The sequence below is a fragment of the Herpailurus yagouaroundi genome, unplaced genomic scaffold (assembly GCF_014898765.1).
Source record: "Herpailurus yagouaroundi ecotype Mexico unplaced genomic scaffold, PumYag 28, whole genome shotgun sequence".
Taxonomy (NCBI): domain Eukaryota; kingdom Metazoa; phylum Chordata; class Mammalia; order Carnivora; family Felidae; genus Herpailurus; species Herpailurus yagouaroundi.
In genome coordinates this window covers 81,611,182-81,635,457 of record NW_024412376.1, presented here as the reverse complement: position 1 = coordinate 81,635,457, position 24,276 = coordinate 81,611,182, and the positions used below count along the sequence as shown (strand labels likewise).

Here is a 24,276-nt window from a genome sequence, read left to right as displayed (position 1 = left end):
AGATCGTGACCTGGCTGAAGTCGGACGCTTAACCGACTGCGCCACCCAGGCGCCCCATCCCCATAGTTGTTTTTTAAAAAATATTTATTTTTGAGAGAGAGACAGCAAGTGCACAAGTGGGGGAGGGGCAGAGAGAGAGAGGAGAGAAAGAGAACGAGTCTCAATCAGGCTCCTTGCTGTCAGCGAGAGAGCCCAATTCAGGGTTCGGTCCCATGAACCGAGAGATCATGCATGACCTGAGCCCAAATCAAAAGTCAGACATTTAATGACTGAGTCATCCCAGTGCCCCAATTCTGTTTCTTTTTAACTTGATAATATACTTTCCAGATATTTCCATTAACAACACATAGAGATCTCTCCACGTTTTTGTTTTCATGGATACATACATCCTGTCTTATAGAGGTATTGTAAATTAGCTAACCCATCAACCACTAGTGAACATCTAGGTTATTTCCAGTTTTTTTCAAATACAAAAATACCTGAATTTAAATACCTGAGTTTGTTCATATTTGTAAGATTATTCACCTACACACACATGCAGGATTTCCTAGAAAATGTTTGTTTTTGGCCTATCTAGAATTTATTTTTGTTTAAATGAGTGAGGTAGGAATCCAGATTTATTTTTTTCTAGGTGGCTAGCTGGTAGTCTGGAATGAAACATGCAGTAAACCATCTTTTCCCCACCGAGTTGGTGGTTACCATTATCAAACACTGAATTCTCATCCTTACTTGGGTGTACTGATGAACTCTACTCTGTTCCACTGCTCCATGTGTCTATTTCCATATCGTATCAAACTACTCTATGCTACTCTAATTTGGCATGATTACCAAATTAATAGTATATCATTTACTATTGGATAGGGTATTTCCTGGGGTCACTGAAGATGGATATTTTTTCTGTTTCTTTATTGCTTTGGTAGATGGGCTTAATATTTCGGCTATTTTTGTCTCCATCAACTGACTGAGGTCTGTAGTGATTAGCAAATCAATAAACTGTACCAGTGATCTTCTAGTTTCCACTGGTAATTGATTATTAAATTAGTGGCTGACGTTTTATTCTGAGTATTTATTTTGCTCAAGATGATAAATTATAATTTCCTCTCAGGTTCTTCACGAAGTCATTTTGTGTGCTAACAACATAAAACAGTATGCCTGCTTCACAGATTCCCAAGTAAGGCTAGGTAACAAAATAACTGAATCACTCAAAAAAATTTTGTTTTACTAATTCTTTATTTTTGAGAGAGAGACAGAGCATGAGTGGGGGAGGGGTAGAGAGAGAGGTAGACACAGAATCCCAAGCAGGCTCCAGGCTCCGAGCTGTCAGTACAGAGCCCGACATGGGGCTCAAACCCAAAAGCTGTGAAATCATGACCTGAGCTGAAGTCAGACACCTAACCGACTGAGCCACCCAATGTACCCTATAACTGAATCATTCAAATAACGTATTGATTCTTGGATACAGATTAATCTATATAAGACATCTGTTATATTTTTTTAGGCTTTTCCATTTTATTTATTTATTTAGTTAGTTAGTTAGTCAGTCAGTTAGTTAGTTTTTTAACTTAACAGGTTGGTGTTCTTCCTGGTTCGCATTTTTATTTTTTTTTAACATTTTTATTTATTTTTGAGACAGAGAGAGACAGAGCATGAACAGGCGAGGGGCAGAGAGAGAGGGAGGCACAGAATCCAAAGCAGGCTCCAGGCTCCGAGCTGTCAGCACAGAGCCTGACGCAGGGCTCGAACTCACAGACCGCGAGATCATGACCTGGGCTGAAGTCGGACGCCCAACTGACTGAGCCACCCAGGCGCCCCAGGCTTTTCCATTTTAATTTACATATACACAAACCAGTTAATTAGAGAAAAGCTGAATTGCACTAACCCTCTAAGCTAGTTCTATATACAGACACAGATTATAGTTTAATAAAAAGTTACACGATTGTGGGGTGCCAGGGTGGCTCAGTTGGTTAAGCAGCTGACTCTTGGTTTTGGCTCAGGTCAGATCTTGCATTTTGTGAGTTCAAGCCCTGCATCAGGCTCTGTGCTGGCAGTGTGAAGCTGCTTGGGATTCTCTCTGCCTTCCCCCTCTTCCTTTTTCTCTGTCCCTCCTCTGGTCATGCCTCTCTCTTTCTGTCTCAAAATAAATAAACTTAAAAAAAAAATTACACAATTGAAGAAATTTATAATGTATAATAATAGCACCTGAGAAGGTATATGTATCTTTAATCAAATTAAGCTATGAGTTACTTCTGCTTTATAATTCAAAGGGAAGATCTCATGTAATGTATAGTTCTGTAGTTATTTGAGTGATAGCCACAATAGGACTATACTTAAAGAACAAGCCCATTGGGGCACCTGGGTGGCTCAGTAAGTTGAGCATGTGACTTCAGTTCAGGTCATGATCTCACGGTTTGTCAGTTTGAGGCCCACATCAGGCTCACTACTGTCAGTGCAGAGCCCGCTTCTGATCCTCTCTCCCCCTCTCTTTGCCCTTTCCCTGCTCATTCTCTCTCTCTCAAAAATAAATAAAACATTAGAAAAATAAATAAAAACAAGCCCATCACACACACAAACATGGCCCACATTCCCTAATACATTTGATACTATAATTTTGCTCTGAAGTGTTACATAAAATGCATCTTTAACTCTGATCAATCTGCAAACTGAAAAATGTCTCATAAGAAATCACATACCTCTGTGGTTAGTTGTGTGGCTCTTGATGTAACATGAAGATTCTTATTGTCTTCGGTAACAGCATTAACAAGGACACCAGATGTCAGGGAGATCTTCAAAGTTTGGTAGTTTTTAAATAGTTGTTCATTTTTCTCTTTCACTGATTTCAGGTCATGTTCCCATTCTTTAGTTATGGTAGCATTTCTTTCTTCAAACTCTGTAGATTCATTCATTATAGCCTATTGAATAGTAAAACACTATTATAACTCTAAAATGAATTACATATAAAAATACTATGAAAACTACTAGAATTCTAGGACAAGGCATATGCTGAAATTCATTATTTAGAACACTCTAGAACAGTACTTTAAAAGAATGTGAACATTCTTTGTGGTTTGCATCAGTTTCTAAAACTACAGAAGATGCTGGATATTGATGAGAATAAAAAATAAGGACTGGAGAGGATTCATATTGATTTGCAAGATGATAAACCTCACTTTATTAAGTCAGTGCTAACATTATGGAGAGGAATCTGCAAAACTGTACAGGTTAAAGTTATTACGTTTTATGACATTTGCTATTCAATTTTTTTAATGTTTATTTATCTTAGAGAGAGAGTGTATGCAAGCATGTATGCACGAGAGGGGCAAGGGGGACAAAGGATCTGTCAGCACAGAGCCTGATGCAGGGCTCAAACTCATGAACCGGGAGATCATACCCTAAGCCAAAGTCAGATGCTTAACCGACTGTGCTCCTGTATTATGATATTTATAATGTCCTATATAAACATTAACTGACACGTAATAGCAGAGCATATTCAATAAACTCAACAGCAATCTATTTTCCAGTTTCATTTCAAATCTCAATGTTTATAGGGAAAATAGTTCACTGACTTTTGGTAATCTGAAAATCTTATATTTCTGTGCAGGAAATAATAGTCAATCAATACCTTTGCTAACTCTGAAATTACTCATATCTTTTTACTTCCTAATTGTTATGGGATGTATTTTTGCTCTCATCATGAATGCCTTATTGGTTTTATCTATAACTTTGTGGCTTTAAGGCACTTCTATCAGACTTGGATGCTAACTTAGTTGTGTTCTTGCTGGCACCCTGGACTTTCCTGGGTTCTAGACTACTGGCCTCACACCATACGAAGTTATCATTTCCTATTCTCAGGGTGCTGGAAGAAGCCACATATCTATGCTCATCCACACAGTAGGAATCCCTACTTTCTACTCCCAACTAGGCCCTCAATATTAAAAGAAAAACACTGAATTATACGGGGACTATCTTAGCCAAATATTGGTTTTATATTTTTCCCTGTTGATTGTGGACTCTTCCCCCGCCCCCGCCCTGAAATAGCTCATACTATTCTGCTAGCTTGAGGTATTTAACAAATGGGAATGACTCTCCATAGGAAAACAGCTTTTGAAAATATTATCTATACTTCAGTGTGATTTAAGTATAGTTTCCAGATGAAATTAAAGTGTCAAAAAAGAACTGCCCAAACATATGAAATATGAAATTAATCTTAGAAGCTGTGATGTTCATCTAGCTCCCCTTGCTTCAGTTCCATGTACACAAGCAACTTTCTGATTACTGTGTATTTTACCAGGTATAGAGATAGGGATTACTTCAGAAAGCAGAATGAGGGGTGTCTGGGTGGCTCAGTCGGTTGAGCCAACTTCGGCTCAGGTCATGATCTCATGGTCTGTGAGTTCAAGCCCCGTGTCGGGCTCTGTGCTGACAGCTCAGAGCCTGGAGCCTGCTTCGGATTCTGTGTCTCCCTCTCTCTCTGCCCCTCCCCCGTTCATGCTCTGTCTCTCTCTGTCTCAAAAATAAACATTACAAAAATTAAAAAAAAAAAAAGAAAGCAGAATGATATCCTCATCAATGGAAAGTACAACAAATTAACAAAAATGATCTTCAGCAATGTTGGTTCTTGTGAATCTATACACTGGAGCCAGTCACCTCGGGAACAGAGGTATAAACCATATCTCTGAACCTCAGAGTTGAAGGATCAGTGCATATGGTAGTGATACTGCCAACATGAAAAGCAAATGAGGCCTCCACCAAGGAGTTGGCCAGGCTTGTCTATGGCATGACCACAGGTGCTGCCTGCAGCCCTGAAACAGGCTCATGTCTTACCCTGTCTGAGGCCACTGGGGGGAAAAGGCTCAATTCCTACAGAAGGAGTGAGAACTGAGAAAGGAAAGAGTATTCAAGATTTCATAAGTGGAAACTGACTTTTGTCCTTTTTTTTTATCCTTTTTTTTTTTTTAAGTTTATTTTGAGAGGGAAAGCAAGCACAAGCAGGTAAGGAACAGCGGCGGCGGCGGGGGGGGGGGGGAGGGCGGGCAGGGGGGTGGGGTGCAGATTCCCAAGCAGGCTCTGTGCTGTCAGTGCAGAGTCTGAGGTGGGACTCGAACTCACAAACCATGAGATCATGACCTGAGTGAAACCAAGAGTCGGATATTTAACCAACTAAGTCTCCCAAGCCTCCTAATTTTATCTTCCTTACAAGTGTCAGTTGATTATCTTTAATTATCTTAAAGAAGCATACATAACATATAAGAGGAAGAACATGTTTTACATAATTTTTTCCAAATAAAAAAATAAAGTATATACAAGTAAATTACAGAAAGCATACCTAAGATTAAGTTGTTCTAAGTCTTTTTTAAGAAAGAGGTGGAAAAATCAGAGCACACAACAAAAAAGAATGAGGTAGCACAAAAGAAAATCATTACTTACAATTATCTTGTTATTATAGAAGTTATTCACTTGACAAATCCTATCATTTTCTTTCTGGATGCCATTTTTAAGCTTTTCTGTATCAAAATGAGTATTCAACCATTCTTCCAAAAACTGGGTCATTTCTTTCCTATTACTTAGCACTTGTTGAAATTCAGCCTTTATGCAGTGGAAGTCATTTTCTGAAAGATCTTTGAGAATTTCCTGTGTGAAAAATAAGTATTTAATCACCTGGACATTAGGAAAGTTTTCACCTAAATATCATTTAGATATCATAAAGGGGGGAAAATACCTTACTGAACTTTCATTCTTAATATTTTGAAATAAATATAATTCTAATTTATTCTAATTACATTAGAAATGTAATTCTAATTTAAAACTTTATTCTAGTGATTTGAATAATACATTTTTGGCAGTATAGGCCATCTAAGAGGAATGTCTGTGAATTCTGCCTGTTAGAATTAACTGTCAAAACTGTCTGTGACCAATAATCACAATATACGACGTGCTTCTGCATGTAGCTTTCCTGTGCACTCAGGTCTCACATACGTGTTGGGAGTTGGATGCCAGCCTCACACTGCTGGGTGAGAGCAAGGCACTCCATGTGGAGTTACTGCAATAAAAATGTTCCTGACTCCCAGCCACAGATCTAGGTTTAGAAAGCATTTGCAAACTTATTCTGGGGTTCTATGAATTCCCACTTGTTGGTACTAAATCTATTTCCTGTATCTGTGGAATCCTGAAAAAGGAGATTAGTTCATTATGTGACACTCTTTACATCTAGCCACTTGTCACCCTGCAACCTAGTTTTAATTTCTGGAAAATGAAAAATGGCTCTAAGTACATGGAAAGGTACCTTCTCTATGTGACATAAAGGCCTAAAATCTAATGAAACCATTTAAATAAATGATACCTCAATATGTAGATCCATATTCTGGCTCAATTTAAGGTCTGTTAATTCTCTGGATGGCACATCATAATCTTGTTGAAGGTGTTGTATTTTAATTAGCAGTTCATTTTGCTTTTCCACTTCATCAATAAAAAACACTTCAAATTTATTGATGGATTCATGGTGTTCTTCCTTTATCTTTGTAACATGGCTTAACACATACTTACAGAAAAACATTAAACAAATTGGGAAATGAACTTTTTATCACATTTAGAGGAAGTTTTAAACCCTCAAGACTAAGAGGTGGGATGGCATCTCTTGTTTATCTATATCCTCTGGTAAGTGAGGAAGAAAGAAAGAGCCTCTCTCTCTGTCCCCAGTTTTCTCCTCTCAGTATCTTGGGAGAAGAACTTCCAGACTTCAAGTTCCTTACATCTCATAGATGTTCAACAATTACCTTACATTCAATGTTAAAATGTAACATAATCTCTTTCCCTAGAAACTCACCTTTCTCTACCAATCACCCATGTTTCCCAGCTAGAAGCCTGAGATTCATTTTCAACATCCTGTCCTGCATACCTTGATTGGGTAACCAATATGGGTATGCCAGCCTCAAGATGTACTTTCTACATGTAGTTAGATGTTTGGCATCAAGGTAACAATAATTTGAATGCCATGTGTTCCATGGACCTCTTGGATAAATTCTGGATATCTGATTGCCTGGATTTGTGGAAAAATTTCAGGGCCTGGGGCACCTGTGTAGCTCCGTTGGTTGAGCACCCAGCTCTTGATCTTGGCTCAGGTCATGCTCTCATGGTTAGTGGGATCAAGCCCTGTGTCAGGCTTTGCGCTAACAGTGTGGAGCCTGCTTGGTTTTCTCTCTCTCCCTCTCTTTCTCTGCCCTTTCTCTGCATGCACACACTGCCTCTTTCAAAATAAATAAACTTTAAAAAAAAAAAGGAGTATCAGGGCCTGAGAAGCAAACTATCTAGGAAAGACAAATACCAACTCCCTCCCTCCTTCCTCAGTCTTCCACTACTTCTTAACCTCTTACAATCTGGCCCTTCCTAACCACTCAACTAAAACTGCTCTGAGAAAGTCACCAATGAGCTCTATTATCAATCAACAACTTGAGGGCATCTGTTCGGTTCATATTCTGGCTGCGTGAAGTATCTGACACCCTTGACCACTTTATCTTTGACGTGTTGTCCTCTACTGACTTGAGCAACAGCACTTTTGCTTGATTTTTTTCTGTTCCTTTGACGTTTCCAGCCTCAAACCCACATGTTGCTGTCTTTTCTGCTACTGACTGGAAAATTTATCTTTTCTAGATCTCTCTTCTTATCCCATGGCTCTTATTCTTCTATTATGGTTTCTGGGTGACCTTACTCACATATGTTATATTATCTAGCAACTATAAGCTGATGAATTCCAAACCTTTATTATTTTTTTTTTGTTTATTTTGAGAGTGAGCAAGCACACGTGAGTGGGGGAGGGGCAGAAAGAGAGGGAGAAAAAGAACCCTAAGCAGGCTCTATGCCATCAGCACAGAGCCCAAAGTGGGGCTCGATCTCATGAACTGTGAGATCATGACCTGAGCCAAAATCTAGAGTCAGACGCTTAACCAACTAAGCCACACAGGCATCCCAAGCTGCTGAATATTTCTTTAATTTCTTTTGTCCTCCCCCTCCCTGTGAATCTTTTTCTGGTAAAAGAGTCACCTATAGTATCTCATCTGACCACTGTAACTGCTTTTTGTCTCTTCTCTCTGCCACAAACTCATTGTTTTTCTATGGTGAAGTAGCTAAAATGGTATGATTGTGCTACTGCCACTACTTAAAATAACTGTCCAGTGGCTCTCCATTATCTGCAAAATGGACTGCAATCACTGTTGCTCAGTCCAGCTTCTACTGCAGTCTCACCTTCTGTGACTCTTTATCTGGTATGTCACACAATCTTCACGTACCTCTATCACCACACTTAGACTACCTGCTTATATATCTGCTTCATGCACTAGACCAGGAGATAACTGAGATGTTATTCCTACCTGTCTCCTGAGCACCTTGGCAGTATCCAGATTCACAGGGAGAGCTCAAGTTTTGTTGAATGAACAGGTCCTAGATGAATACTGGATTTTGCACATACTACGCTGAGACCCATATAACCCTTAATTTGGTAGTAAATACACTAAATAGCAAATATGCCAACTCCCAAAGTAGGACTTAGATATACTGATGTTAAAACCAATTATAGCAGTATTTACAAAGATATTACTAAGAAACGTGGTACCTGAAGTTTCTTCATGACTCTGTGGAATTCCATTGAACATCTCTGGTTTGCAGTAAGAAGTTTTTGAATTTGTTTGATTTGTGGATACGGAAGTGAGAGGTTTGCTCTCACTCTAATTGAAAGCTCTTTTTGGGTTTCAACTTCCTTCTCCAAGTCAAGGGATAGTCTATCTAAGCACTCATAATGATTATACATCTCTGAGTATCTCTTCAGAAGCTCCTAAGGAAAATTAGAATTCATTTACCAATTCATTCTAATGTAACAAAAATAGTCCTTGCCCTAGAATTTTAACAAAACTTATGCTTAATATTTTCTGTTATGCAGAAACAAATTAAGATGTTTGTGTTAAAAAAAGGGGGGAAGGAACTCTTATTGAATTTGGATTACAGAAATACTATTTAATTATTGTGAAAATTTAAAAATTTTAAATATAACACAGAAAACCAGAAACAATCCCTATTAACATTTTGATACATTTTCTTTTAGTTCTTTATGCATTCATGATTTAAATGACCATCTCAAAGTCTAAAGATAAATTTGAGTGAATTCAATCTAGTATATATTATAGTTCAAGACTGAGTGCTGGCTCATGTTCACAGCAGGCAGTGTGAGTTTGCAGGTAAAACAAGTGACGAAAAATCGAACTATTTGTCAGCTTGGTGCAGCCTCTCTACACATTTCTATTTCTCTGCCTAGAATCTGAGTTTTCGAACCTTTTATCAGTTAGAGTTCAGGTTCTATCTCTGCTACTTCCTGACTACAGATATCATTGAGCCATTTTCCCAAAAACAAAATAAAGACTATAATGAGTCCCACAAACTTTTCTAGGGGAAAGTAAATATGATATCCATATCTATGTCATCTATGAAATATACACAGACATTATAGCTTAAGGGAAATAAAATTACATTTGTAAAAATGTTTCTAAACTCAAATTCTAAACTTACACTTGATTTCATGTCCTGATTCTACCAACCTACTAGCTATATGACCTTGAGCAACTACTAAACTTCCTCTCCAAGCCTCAGTGTCTTTGTAAATGGAGCAATAAAACGTATCTCATGAGATAAAGAACTGATATAGCGCCTAGCATATGGGAGACACCCAACAAGCCTGGTCTGTAAGTTCAAATGATTAGAGGCCAAGCAGGGGACACACTGGTCAAAGCGCAGGTGGAAGAACACAGTAGTACATGTTGCTACAGTCATGTAACAAATAACATGTTTAATTCAGGGTGCTAAATAATAAAACAAGGGGCTTCTGACAATAATGAGCTTCCTTTTTAATAACTTAAGGAAAAGCTAGCTGTACATTCATTTCCTGCCTTTGGTCCTAGTATGAATCATGTTATAGTATGAAGCAGCACTGTGTAATCATTCATTTGTACTTTTAATAAATACATGTTCCATTAGGAATGTGCTAAGTGATATAGCCACACAAAACACACAACATCTTTAGGGATCTTGCATTCTAATTGGAACGAGACAGTAAATCCTGTTGGCTTTTCCCCTCAATATACATTTAGAATCCAAGCATTTCTCACTACTCCACTGATTCTTCTCTGGGCTGAGCCGCCATCAACTTTGCCTGGCTTATTGAAATTTTTCTCTCAGATGCTCTTCCTGCTTCCACTCTGTTTCCAACACAACAATCAGAGTCATCCCTCTAAAATGTAAGTCAGATAATGTCTCTCTCGTGGTCAGAACTTGTCAATAAATCTCCATCTCACTCAGACTAAAACCCAAAGATCTTTTAAGGCTGCACAGCCTCCATCTTCCTCATGAACTCTCGGACCTCATTTCTTATTAGCTTTCTCCCTTGTTGGATGTTCCTGGAACCCACCAGGCAGGCTTTTGCCTCAGGAGCTTTTACTCGCTATTTTCTCTTCTTATCCCGTTCTTCCCCCAGATAGCTATGTGGCTCAATCCTTTCTCTTTTGGGTATTTGCTCAAATATCATCTTTCCAGTGGGGCCTTAAAATCACCCCCCCCCCCCATTTTGTGCGTTTATGTACATACATATGCACATACTTGCACACCTATACTAGATTAGAAAGTTGAAAAAAACTTTGAGCACTATCTACTCATTCCCCAGAGGCTCCATTCTAGGCCTCTGGAAGGGTACCAATATTTATTTGTAATTTTAACATGGGACACTTACTTTTATCCTAGAGCACTTGTCTCTCAGGCTTTCTGTGAGGTGGTGTTTCCCATTACATGGTAACTTTCTTTCATATTTTACTACCTCTTTATGGTTCTGTTGGTCCTGTTTTGATACAAAGAAATAAACAAGGCGTCAACTATAACTACATTCACATTTAATGTCTATATACTTGTCCACTTCCATTTTTTCACATCATTTCAATAATGGAATTATAAACTTGTAACGCAAAAACAAAGTGAAAAATGGTCAGAAAATGAGTAACAGTACCACTAAGTAGTAAGTGGCCTTGACTCACTAAGAAAAAATGTGGAAAAACCACATATTTTTTGGAGATAGGATTTATCCCCGTAACCATCACAACTGCAAATTAGATTTTAGGTTTATATCTGTTTCCTACTATTCCAAGCCTCCGAATTAGAATCAGTCTCTGAATTGCTGCCAAATAATACGCTACCAAAACCACCTGAAATATCTCTGTTCACTCTTCCCAGCTCCTTGGAATAGAAAATGCATATCCTGTTACATCTTGGACTTCTGATTCGAAGTACAACCTAAAACCTTTTCTCCCACTTATTTACTACAGTACTTAGAAGAATGATTGTTTAATAAATATATGTTGAATGAATTAAATCTTCTTATAAAGGGCCCACATAACGACGATTCCCAAGGGTCTCATGTTTCTATTAATGTTGCAGATGACATGGTCTTCTGCTCTGTTGTTGAATTATGAGAATAAAAAAGATTTCTTACAGATTTCATATGATTTCTTATTTGTCTGAATTTTATGTTATTTTCTTGAGGGTTCAATTGGGCTTTTTAAGACATGTGATTCTAAACACCTATAGTCCTACTGGATGAACTTCTTTCCTCTGTGTATCTGGCCACTTCTCTTAACTGAGGGACGAGACGAGCCTATGCCTAAAACTCTGTCATGTAGAGGCAGAGAAATGGCGCACTTACTCTTCTACAGATCTAGTCCTTCAAATATTTCTTCCTTAAGGATAATGCCATTTCCTGGTGAAAAAGCCCTTTTAAAAATTACATTAAAGAAAATAGTCTGCTTTATGTAACAAATATTTTCTTAAAAATAAATAAAATGGTATTTTCTGAAAAATATTTTGGCTTCTTTTAAAACTGTATTTTCTTTTGTGTGAAAAATTATAGTAATAGTTTTCCCATTATCCTTCCCTGTATGTAGAAGTTTCCAAAAAGAAAAGAAAAGAAAAAAAAAAAAACCCAAAACAAAAAACAAATCCCCAAGCCCCACAACAAAAAACCCAAATTGTTCCCCTTGTCAAGAAAGCTTGATTCTTACAGTTACTAGATAAGGAAGATTCTGAACTCACTCTAGCTATCATTTCTCTTAACGTTTCTCTGAATTGGTCTCTTTCCATTTTCAGAGACTCTTTTATCCTCCTTAGCTCATCTCTTTCCTCAGCTACAATTTTGAGTTCTTCAAGTCTTTTATGAAGTTTCTTAGTCAAGTGTAAGTTATCCACTTCCACACTTTGCATAGATAAAGTTTGGGCCTCAAACTGCTGCTTCAATCGTTCCATTCTGTTTATATTTTTATGGGTTTTATTGACATCTTCTTTCATTTTAAGAAGTTGAAGCTCTTTTTTCTGAAGTTCTTGTATCTTGAGATAATTATAAAACAAGTTAGAATGCAAAAAGAATTCCTGTGTCTATTTGTTATATATGTACATCTATTTCTATCTCTAAATATCTGTATTTATATTCTTTCTCATTCCCCAAGTGATTTTGGACACAGTTACTCCCCAAAGAACAAAATGACATGTACCTTTTTCTGTAATTCATCTTTAGATTTATTTAAACTCTTTTGAATATTTGAAATCTGAGTTGTCTTTTCTGAAACTCTCTGCCTGAATTTATCAGTAGTTTCTTGGTATTCTTTCAAATGCATATGGGCAACTTTTAGTTCTTGTTGTGTTTCTAGATCCTTCATTATTAGAAGAAATTAAGAAATATTATGATGTAAAGGCACATTATCTTTTCTTAATGATGAACTAGTTAAACAAAATCTTAAAAAATGCATGCTCCCAGTTAAAAACAAGCAGCACAGCACTCCCAAATGAGAGCAGTACAGAAGGCCATAAAGTCAAGTCCCTGTCTCCAGCCTCACCCATCGTAGCTAGGTTTCCTGGTGAACTCTGCCAACTGCTCTTTCTCTCATACCACTTGGACATCATTCTACATCACTATCACAGAAAGAGGGCCCTCTTCTCATGCTAAGTACTCCATCATACAGATGAGCCCCACTTAGCCAGTGCCTTATTAGTGGACACTTGGATTGCTTCCAGACTTGTCAGCACAGACAACGTTGCAGTGAGCGCTGTTGTATTTCTGCCCAAATGTGTGAATATATTGGTAGGATAAATTCCTACAAAGCGGAATCGCAGTAGCAGATATATACGCTGATAAATCTTTAATAAGGCATTGTCAAACTGTCTCCCTGAAAGTTTATAACATTTACAGTTTCACCAACAGTTATTATTTATTTCCAAAGAAGGAAGCTTCTTATACTAAAAACATGTTTATTGGACAGGTAGAAAGAGTCCAACTCACTCTAGCTATGGTTTTCTGTAGGTCTTCCTTGAGCTGGTCTCTCTCCAATTTCAGATTATCTCTTTCTTTCATTATAGATTTCATTTCTTCAAGGTTTTCATGAAGCTGCTGGGCCAAATTTAAGTTCTCCATTTCTATTTTATCCAGAGTTAAACTTTGGTCCTTGAATTGTTTCTTTAATCGCTCTATTTCAGACATTTTTTTCTGTGTCTCACTGACATCTTCCTTTAACTTAAAAAGTTGATGTTCATTTGCCTTAAGTTGCTGAATCTTAAGATAAGCATAATATAACATGTTAGGATACAGACAGTTTTTAAGGGAAGGATAAAAAATAGTTTCGAAATTAAGACAGTTTTCCCAGGTCACTCATTAATATTTTGCATAATTCCACACAAAACTTATTTTCTTTTGAAATATAATATACATAAATACACTAATCTTAAGTGTATTGCTAAATTATTCTCCACATATGTATACATCTATATAATTACAACCCAGATTAAAATATCAAACATTTCTAGCACCCCTTAAAGTTGTGTGTGCCCCCTCCTAGAGTTAACCACTATTCTGAACTGTTTTCATCCTAGATGAGTCTTGCCTGCTTTTGAAGTTAAAAATCACGGGGCGCCTGGTTGGCTCAGTCGGTTAAGCATCCGACTTTGGCTCAGGTCATGATCTCATAGTCCGTGATCTCGCAGTCCGTGAGTTCGAGCCCCGCATCAGGCTCTGGGCTGACAGTTCAGAGCCTGGAGCCTGTTTCAGATTCTGTGTCTCCCTCTCTCTCTGACCCTCCCCCATTCATGCTCTGTCTCTGTCTCAAAAATAAATAAATGTTAAAAAAAAAAATTAAGAAAAAGAACTGTCTTTAAAAAAAAAATCACAATGTATTTATCCATTTTCCTATTGACAGGCATTTCACTTGTTTTCCATTTTTTGCTGTTATGATTAGAACTATTATGAACATTATTGTACACAGCTTTATGTGAAAGTATGCACTCTTTTCTCTCAGGTACATATCCAAGAAATAGAAATACTGAGCCATAGGCAGGTGTTATGTTCAGCATTAGTAAAAACTGTCAGGATGTTTTCAATGTGGTTAAACCATTTTACATCCCCATATGAGTTTAGGCATGAATAAACCAAATACCCAGGGGCACCTGGGTGGCTCAGTCGGTTAAGTGTCCAACTTCGGCTCAGGTCATGATCTCACGGTTCGTGGGTTCGAGCCCCGCATTGGGCTCTGTGCTGACAGCTCAGAGCCTGGAGCCTGCTTGGGGTTCTGTGTCTCCCTTTCTCTGCCCCTCCCATGCTTGTTCTCGGTCTCTCTCTCTCTCTCTCAAAAATAAATAAACGTTAAAAAATATATAAATTAAATCAAATACCCAAACAAGCACCTTCTTCATACCTTTTCTTGTAATTTAGCGTTTGAATTTTCTAAATCCATTTGCATATTTGATATTTCATCTGTCTTCTCAGAAACAATGCCCCGGAGTTTATCAATAGTCTCCTGGTGCTCTTTCACATGCATGTGAGCAATTCTTAGTTCCTCTTGTTTTTCTAGGTCCTTTGTCATTAGAGAAATTTTAAGAATGGTGACATAGCTTAACATTAACTAGTATATTTTTTTTTATAAAAGTGATATTTTCTTAGTAAAAATAATAAAACTATTACTTCTTAAGCTACATCTTAGATGTTAGAAAGTTACAAGCTTTCCCTTCATCCCTGTCCCTGTCCTCACCTCCCCACAACCTACTCCTACTTTCCAGAGGCAAATACACGATACATATACTATTCTACAGCTTGCTTTTCCCTCTAAGTTATTTGGGCTTCCAAATTAGAACATCCAAACCTATTTCATTTTTTTTTTAAAATTATGTTGCACAGTATTCTGACATACTGTTCATATTTACCCAGTTTCCTTCTGATGGATATTTAGATTGTTTCCTAATTTTTATTACAAATTGCTACAATGGACACCTTGTGGTGTGTGTGTGTTTGTGTATGTACATAAATATACATGTAGGATGAAGTCCACAAAGAAAATACTGCTAACAGAATTAAAAATTTTGAAGAACAGTACCAAATTACCCGCCTTTGTAAAAGGTTCCATCAGTTCACTCACATCAACAGTGCCACTCACATCAAAGCACGGTTCCCTGCTGTCAGAAAAACATACATTTACTCACCAGCAGAGGAAGAGTAACTTACTTTAGCCTCTTTTTCTCTGAGGCTTTCTCTGAGCTGGTCTCGCTCCATCCTAAGGGTTCCCTCTGCTCTTCTTAGGCCATCTCTCTCCTCAGTAACACATTTTATTTCTTCAAGGTTTTCATGAAGTTTCTGACTCAGCCTTAACTTCTCAGTTTCGACACTTTCCAGGGTTGAATTCTGGGTCTCTAATTGCTTCTTCAATTGCTCTGCTTGATACATATTTTCTCTGAGATCATTTTTTACCTTAAGAAGTTGACGTTCTTTCTCCTGAAGTTCTTGGATCTTAAGATAATCATATAATAAGTTAAGATATAGATTGATATTAATAAATAATACTTTCTTTTCTTAAAAATTTTTAATGTTTATTTATTTTTGAGAGAGAGAGAGAGCCAGTGCAAGCAGGGAGGGGCAGAAAGAGAGGGAGACATAGAATTTGAAGCAGGCTCCAGGTTTTTGGGCTGTCAGCACAGAGCCTGATGCAGGGCTTGAACCCACAAACTGTGAGATCATGACCTGAAGTCGGATGCTTAATCGACTGAGCCACCCAGGCACCCGATAAATAATACTTTCTAAATTAAGCAGGCAAATCTCTGTCTATGATTTTAGGCTAATTCATATCCTGTTTCATTACAAAAAAGACCTAATGTAAACTCTCAAATAAAAACCATACCTGTACTTTTAAGGCAGTATCTGTGTTTTCTAAATCCGTTTGCATATTTGATATTTCATCTGTTTTCTCAGAAATAATGTCCCGGAGTTTATCAATAGTTTCCTGGTGTTCTTTCACATGCATGTGAGCAATTCTTAGTTCCTCTTGTTTTTCCAGGTCCTTTGTCATTAGAGAAAGGAAAATGATTTTTTAGAGTGACAAAATTCAAACAATGTGTGGACAGATAGAGGGTAAGAGGTAAATATGCCTCCCACCCCCTTAGGCCTCATCCTCTAGTTACTCTTAAATATCAATACATGTTAGATACATTAATCCATAACTTACCCCTTTCCTTAAGAGGATACTTCCAAATCACCACCATGGCACTGCCTCATTCTTTATCCATGGCCTAGTACTCTATGGTCTGAGTTTGCTGCACTCATTAACCAGTCTCCTGCTAATGGACAGTTGGTATTTTCCCTGCTTTTGTGGTTTGCTTTGATTTGTTCTCACAACTTTCTGCAGTGAATATTCTTCTACAGATATCTTTGCACAATTGCATTACTGTGTGCAGGATAAGTGGCTACAACTGGGCTTTCTGGGTCAATGAATAAACGTACTGAAATATTTGGAAGATACTATCAAATATCCCCTCCTCCAACCTTGCCTAAGGTTGGACCAATTTTACACTCATACCAATCCTATCGCCCGTGGTTCTTTTAGGATACAGTGTCATATTTACTGGATGGGGGAAAAACAGTAACTCACTCTAATTACGGTTTCTCTCAGGTTTTCCTGGAGCTGGTCTCTCTCTACTTTGAGAGTCTCCTCTACACTCCTAAGATCATCTCTTTCTTTTGTAACAGATCTCATTTCTTCAAGGTTTTCGTGAAGTCTCTGAGTTAACCTTACATTCTCCTTTTCTATATTTTCCAGAGTTGACTTTTGGGCCTCAAATTGGTTCTTCAAGTATTCTATTTCACACATTTTTTCCTGAGTCTCATTGACAGGCTTCATCTTTAGAAGCTGATGTTCTTTTTGCTGAAGTTCTTGCATCTGAGAAAACAACAAAACAAGTTAGGACACAGGCAGAAATTTTTAGGAAAAGGAGGAATTGTTTCTGAGTCAAGTGAATCATCTTTCCATTTTATCTAATGTATGTAATATTTTCTTCCACAGGGATACGAGGAACACAATAATCAGATGTCAGTTTCCAACTTAATAAGACCTACCTTTTCTTGTGATACAGCATCTGAATTTTCTAAATCTTTCTGAATATTTGCTTCTTGATCTGTCTTCTTTGAAAAAGTCCTTGTACTAATGGTTTCCTGGTACTCCTTCAAAAGAATATAAGTAGTTTTTTAGTTCCTGTTTGATTTTCAGTCCCTTTATGATTGGATAGAAATTAATAAAGCAATAGTGAATATCACTGTTAACCACTTTACCACTATTTCATACCTAAAAAATCATTAGAATAAGGAAACTTACTTCAGTTACAATTTCTTTAATGTTTTTTTTGAGTTGGTCTCTCTCCATTTGAAGGGCCTCCTGCATCCTTTTCAGTTCATCTCTTTCCTTAATTATAATTTTTATTTTATCTTGACTTTCCTTAAGTTTCTCAGTCAACTGGAGCCTCTCGCTTTCTATACTTTGTAGTGATGAATCTTTGACTTTGAGTTGTTCCTTTAATTGCTCCAGTGCACTCATTTTCTCCTGAGTCTCACTGATTTCTTCGGTGGTAATAAATTGTTCCTGTTTCGCATGAAGCTCTTGGATCTTAAAATAATAATAAGTTAATAGCTAAAATATACATACACACAAATCATGCTTATATATGTGTGTGTGTGTACACACATAATACGTTTTAGTTTTTGAATGAAAAGAACTCACAATGTTCTCCATAACAATTTAGTATGCAAAAACAGTTTCTGTAATTCAGTTAGCTAGCTCCCTCAGGTTTTTTTCTTACACTTCCTTGACCCCCAATTTACCTTTTTCTGTAATTCAACATTAGTTATTTCTAATTCTTTTTGAAGCCTGGACAGCTCATTTTCCGTCTCAGAAAGATTCACTCTTAGCTTCTCAATAGTTTCCTCCTGTTCTTTCATGTGACTATGAGCAACTTGTAATTCCTCTTCAGTTTCCAGGTGCTTCATTATTAGAGGAGATGTTAAGAAATTTACAGAAACATTATAACCATTATACTCTCTTTTTTCCAAAGGTTTAGTTTTTACAAAAATATCTGCTTACAAAAGTAAAAAAAAAAAAAAAGCACATGGGGGATGGATGAAACTTACCTTAGCTATGATTTCCCTCATGTTTTCTTTGAGCTGGTTGCTTTCAGACTGAAGAACTTCTTGCAGCCTTTGTATGTTGTCTCTCTCCTTAGTTATACATTTCAGTTCATCACGACTTTCCTGAAGCCTCTCGGACATCTCGAGCTTTTCCACATCCATTCTTTGCAGGGCTGACTCTGTGGCTTTGAGCTGCTCCTTCAGTTGCTCCATCTCGCTCATCATTTTCTCAGGTGCGCCATCTTTTTCTTCCATATTGAAGGACCGTTCTTGTTTGTCTTGAGCCTCTCGGATCTTAAAAGAATAAAACAACAAGAGAATTGACATCCAAAGATACTTTATTTTACTTTCAGAGAAAAGAAATCAGGACAGTTTCTAAAACAAGTAAGTCAGGACTCAGTGGCTCATTACAGAGCATTCTTTCCACTCTCCCACTTGTCGTCACTCAGGTACTGAACACTTCTTTCCTGAGGGCTCAGTGTGCTGTCAGTATCCTACCAGAGGTTAGAGATAAATTGGTAAATGAGACTTATATGATCCTTGCCTTTTTGAGATTTACACTTCAGAGGGAAAGATAGACATTATGCCAAATCTTACCAAACAGGGGTGCTGGGTTCTTGCAGGGTTATGTGGCAACCTAACCAACCCTGAGTGGTTAGGAAGGGCTTCCTGGGGGATGGAAAGCTTCGGTTGAGACATGAAGGATGACAGCAGTAGGCGGGCAAGGCAGTAGGGAAATGCTGCAGGCAGGGAGACCAGAACACCCAAAAGCCATGAGATGAGGAAGCACAATGATGGAGCATGATGAACAGGGGTAAGATGAACAGAAGTAAGGCTGGAGACCAGCAAGGTCTGCGATCCAAGGCCTCATAGGCCACGTGAAGGATTCTGGTCTTTGGTTCAAGAGTAGAGATAGGTTATTAAAAGTTTATTTTATTTTATTTTATTTATTTATTTTGAAAGAGAGTGAGAGAGAGAGCTGGGTCAGAGAGGAGAGACAGAATCCTAAGCAGGCTCTGCTCCCTCAGTGCAGAGCCCGATGCAGGGCTTGAACTCACAAAACGTGAGATCATGACCTGAGCTGAGATCAAGAGTCGGATGCTTAACTGACTGTGCCATCCAGGTGCCCCTATTAAAAGGTTTTAAGAACAAAGGATTGCTTGGGCTCAGAATGAGGAATGAATTAGAGAAGTATAGAAATGAATACTGGGAGACCAGTAAGAGGCTACTACAGAAAGCCAGGGACAGAAATAATGGTGGCTTGGATTAGTGTTGGCAATGAGGAGAGAAAGAGGGAAGATTTCTCTCTCCCTTTCTCTCTCTCTCTCTCTCTCTCACACACACACACACACACACACACACACACACACACACACCTTAAAATCAACAAGGTTTGGTGCTTGGATTATAAAGTGAGTGTGAGGAAAGGATATTGGGAAGGGTGATTCTCAGATTTCTGTCTCAGGTATTGAGGAAGTGCTTTATGAGATGCTACAGGAATAGACTTAAAGAAGGAAAGAAAATAGTTTTTCTGGCTTTATCCTTTCTTATAATTTAGCATTGCTTTTTCTAAATCATTTTAAATATTGAAGAAGACAGCTGTCTTCTCTAAAACATCTTCTCTCAATTTCAATAGTTTTTTTTAGTATTTATGAGCAATTTTTAGTTCTGTTTCCAACCACTTCATAATTGAGACATTTAAAGAAAACACTGCAGTAACATTTTAACTATAACACAAGTGCTTCCTTTCCCAAAGACTTGATTCTTACAAAACACTTGTTAAATGGAAGGAAAGGACGAAACTTACTTTAGCCAAAGTTTCTCTAATGTCTTCTTTCAACTGGTCTTGTCCAGCCCGAACTGCTTCTTTTCTCATTCTAAGGTTGTCTCTTTCATCAGTTAGAGATTTTATTTCATCATGACTTTCTGGAAGTTTTTCAGTCAACCCAAGCTTTTCCATTTCTATGCACGCAGGGGTCATTGAATCCTTGGTTTTGGATTGTTTCCTTAATAGTTCCAATTCATGCCCTGTTTCCTGAGTACTGCTGACTCCTTTCACATTAGGAAGTAGTTCCTGTTCCTCATGAAGCACTGGGATCTTGTAATATGCATGGAATACCAAGGTTACTATCTGGAGAGCATTATCATAATTTTTCAAATTTTTTAAAGATGAGAATACTGTCCCTAGAAATAAAAGTTATCTTGATCCCATGGCCTATCGTGGATCACAAACTCACAATTTATTCATTTTCTCTTGATTCCTACTAAAGCTATCCATGGCCTTTCTGCTAGTCACATTCTGCTGTAACTTTCTTTGTTTCCAGCTTACATCCAAAGTGAATCAATTCTTATACCTAACTAACACCGTTAATTGAGCCAGTTGCACACGTCTTCATTTTTATACTAGTTCTCAAAGGCTATAGGAGAAAAAACATTGTTTTTATTGAGATTTTATCTCAATAAATGAATGGTCCTTAATTCTCAGATGACCTCCCATGCCACTTCTCATATTCTTTTATATGTACAGACCATTTCCTATGGTCATTAGTGGTTCCATTAACTTTGCATATCATATTTCTGCATTTGTCCTGCTGGAATTGAAGGATTATTGTATATGCCCAAATATACAATATTTGAGTGTCTTATTCATATCCACTGTTTCAATGGCTGGTACCTAGTGGCCTTTAACATATGTTGGTTCAGTTATCCCAGTGTTTCATTTTCTCTATAGCATTTGCCATTATCTCAAATTATCTTTTTCATTTGTTTGTTTATTTACCAATTAACTCTTTCCACTACAAAATAAGCTCTATGGTCACAGAAATTTTGTTCAGCTTGTTCCCATTTTATTTCTATAACCCAAGACCTTGTCTGACACATTAGACACTCAACAAATACTACCCAATAAATGAGCTGTAACAGTCACTACTTAACTGCTCATTTTTCCTTCAAAAAAAAAACAAAAAAAACCCGAAACCAAAAAACCAAAAACCAAAACAAAACAGCCCCGCCCGCCCGGAAAGAAAACAAAAAAGAAGGGACAAAAGAGAGAAAGAAGAACAGACAAACCTTTTCTTGTAATTCAGTATTGGATTTTTCTAAGTCATTCTGAATATTTATCATTTGAGCTGTCTTCTCAGAAATGTTTCTTCTTAGTTCATCAATAGTTTCTTGTTGTTCTTTGAGATGCACATGAGCAATTTTTAGTTCTTCTTTTGTTTCTAGACCCTTAATTAGCAAGTGGAATTTAAAGAATATTATAACAACATCAACATTGCCTCTCCCTTCTCCAACTGGCTCGGTTTTAAAGAAACATTTACTAGATGAAAGAAAAGGGTATAACTTACCGTAACTTCGAGTTCTCTTATGTAATCTTGAAGTTTCTCTCTCTCTATGTCAAATGATTCCTGTAATTCTTTTAGATCATTTCTTTCCTTGGTTATGGATTTCAGTTCCTCATAATTTTCATGGAGCTTCTGAGCCAATTCTAGCCTCTCCATTTCCATATGTTCCAATGTTAATTCTTGGCTTCTTAATCCATTCTTTACATTCTCCATTTCACTCATCTTTTTCTGCATCTCACTCATCTCTTCTTGTACACTAAGAAGCTTTAGCTGTTTTTCTTGTAGTTGTTGGCTCTTGAGAAATAAAATTTTTAATTATCATTTTGCTTATATTCCCTTAAAATTCTTATGTAAAATATATTTTGCCAAACCAAAATGATTATTATAGTACACAGCTTTGAAAGTAGAGTAACCTTCTAGGCACAGTGTCTATAGTGGGTTGAATAGTGTCCTACCCAAAATTCAAGTATATTCAGAACTTCAGAATATGACCTTATTTGGAAATACGGTTTTTGCAGATATAATTAAAGTATGAAAAGAAATTCTACTGGATTAGGGTGGACCCTAAATGCAATGACAGTGTCCTTACAAGAGGCAAAAAAGGACACACAGAGACACAGAGAAACTCCTGTGAAGATGGAGGCAGAGTTAAGACTGATACAGCTATAAGCCTTGGACACCAAGGCAGCTGGGAGCTAAGGATAGTTAGAGGAAGGAAAAGATTCTACCCTAGAGCCTTCAGGAGGAGCATGGTATTACCAGCAACTTGATTTTGGACTTCTAGGATCCAGAAATGTGACAAGAAATTTCTGTTGTTTTTTAGCCACCAAGTTTATGGTAATTTGATACAGAAGTTCTAGGAAACTAATATATGGTCACGAGGTTATTCAAAGAGGTAAAGTGAAAATGAGAAAAACTTGAAAAGAGACTAAATATGCAGGTATACCTGCCAAATAACTATAATTCCTCATCTCTTAAAACCTTTTTGGATCATCTATTTTTATTTCGAAAAAGGTCCTTACAGGTGGCCCATAAAAGACACTGAGGCATTAACTTTTACATAAGTCTATAAATTTCACTTCTTTAGGGTGAGTATGAAACAGACATCAGGTTCTAGCAAATTAATTGGGTTACTGTGAAAAGGAGGAGAATTAAGAGAATACATAGGGAAAAAAAACACTCCACAGAAATACAATGGAAATCACAATATATTATTTATAATGTATGTGGCATAGGCCTTAGAAAAATAGAAAGATCTCAGTGGGTGAATTTTAGAATTACTTGGGCAGTACAATTATTACTAGATTCTCATCTCTTATACAAATAGTACAACAGCACCTTACTTCTATAAAAGAAGTGACTCAGGAAATTGTAAACATCTAAGAGATGGTAACAGTCACATATCTTACATTTTAGAGAATGACTACCATATTTTTACAAAGGCAGAATCTTTGTGTTATTGATTAATGTATCTCAAGCACCCAGAACAACACCTGGCCTATGGTACTTCCCAATAAGTTTCTTATGAATGAATACATTCCATGATTAGTTTAGATGAATTAAGGCTTTCTCTCTCATCTGAAGACTCCAGGATAATATATCCTCACAAAGGATGTTGGTTAAGATCTAGGTGTGAGTTGAAACTGTCCACGATATTAGCATTAAAATCTGCTCATTTGGGAGATACATGTTATTTCTAGAATTCAGCTCTACTGCCATCAAAATTTATTAAAAAAAAAAAAAAAAGAAGAAGAAGTTTAGGGGTGGCTAGTGGCTCAGTTGGTTGAAGGTCTTACTCTTGATTTCAGCTCAGGTCATGATCTCATGGTTTGTGGGTTCAAGTTCCTGCATCAGGCTCAGTGCTGAGCCTTCTTGGGATTCTCTCTCTCCCCTCTCTTTCTGCCCCTTCCCTGCTTGTGTGCTGTCTCTCAAAATAAAAAAGTAAACTTAAAAAAAAAAAAAAAAAAAAGTTCAATAGGAAATCTAATATGGCCAGGAAGGTAACTTTAAAGATTCACCTTTTCCTTTAGCTTTTCTTCAACTTCTGCTAATTTCTCACAGGTCCTAGAAAGCTCTTCCTCTTTCTTCATGGTATGGTTCTTTTCTTGTGTAATTATCTCTTGTTGCCTTTTAAGTTCACCTCCAAGAATTCTTAATTCTTCTTGGTTTTCAATCATCTAGATTTTTTTTTTAAAGTTGAGATTAAAATAAATAATATTAGCTTATTTTTATAAAATCAAATCAAGTAAAAATCAGCATTTACCTCAGCCTAAAAATGAAGAAATTATGCAAACTCTATTGGAAAAAACTATCTTACAAAGAAAGTCAGTCTTTAATTTAATCATATAGGATGTCAAGCATATGCTTTTTTATGCTGTTTCTTTTTCTTTCTTTCTTTCTTTCTTTCTTTCTTTCTTTCTTTCTTTCTTT

The 24,276-nt window shown here is 37.1% G+C and overlaps 1 protein-coding gene across 5 annotated transcripts in view; it reads right to left on the bottom strand.

The window, feature by feature from the left end:
* Window positions 1-24,276, bottom strand: part of CENPE (centromere protein E) — an 81,877-nt gene that overhangs the window by 17,898 nt on the left and 39,703 nt on the right. For 2 of the 5 annotated variants that reach the window (XM_040477081.1, XM_040477090.1), the window contains 20 exons: window positions 23,865-24,023; window positions 21,850-22,140; window positions 21,572-21,730; window positions 20,310-20,600; window positions 18,506-18,796; window positions 18,200-18,358; window positions 17,697-17,984; window positions 17,441-17,545; window positions 16,977-17,264; window positions 16,230-16,388; window positions 15,560-15,841; window positions 14,757-14,915; window positions 13,352-13,621; window positions 12,567-12,725; window positions 12,112-12,402; window positions 10,763-10,867; window positions 8,603-8,821; window positions 6,338-6,535; window positions 5,425-5,628; window positions 2,691-2,909 (listed from right to left, as the gene is read on the bottom strand). In XM_040477081.1, coding sequence (XP_040333015.1) covers window positions 2,691-2,909; window positions 5,425-5,628; window positions 6,338-6,535; window positions 8,603-8,821; window positions 10,763-10,867; window positions 12,112-12,402; window positions 12,567-12,725; window positions 13,352-13,621; window positions 14,757-14,915; window positions 15,560-15,841; window positions 16,230-16,388; window positions 16,977-17,264; window positions 17,441-17,545; window positions 17,697-17,984; window positions 18,200-18,358; window positions 18,506-18,796; window positions 20,310-20,600; window positions 21,572-21,730; window positions 21,850-22,140; window positions 23,865-24,023 — 4,296 coding nt within the window. The remainder of the gene's footprint in view (window positions 1-2,690; window positions 2,910-5,424; window positions 5,629-6,337; window positions 6,536-8,602; window positions 8,822-10,762; window positions 10,868-12,111; window positions 12,403-12,566; window positions 12,726-13,351; window positions 13,622-14,756; window positions 14,916-15,559; window positions 15,842-16,229; window positions 16,389-16,976; window positions 17,265-17,440; window positions 17,546-17,696; window positions 17,985-18,199; window positions 18,359-18,505; window positions 18,797-20,309; window positions 20,601-21,571; window positions 21,731-21,849; window positions 22,141-23,864; window positions 24,024-24,276) is intronic. The other 3 variants (XM_040477098.1, XM_040477108.1, XM_040477114.1) reach the window with 3 other exon arrangements.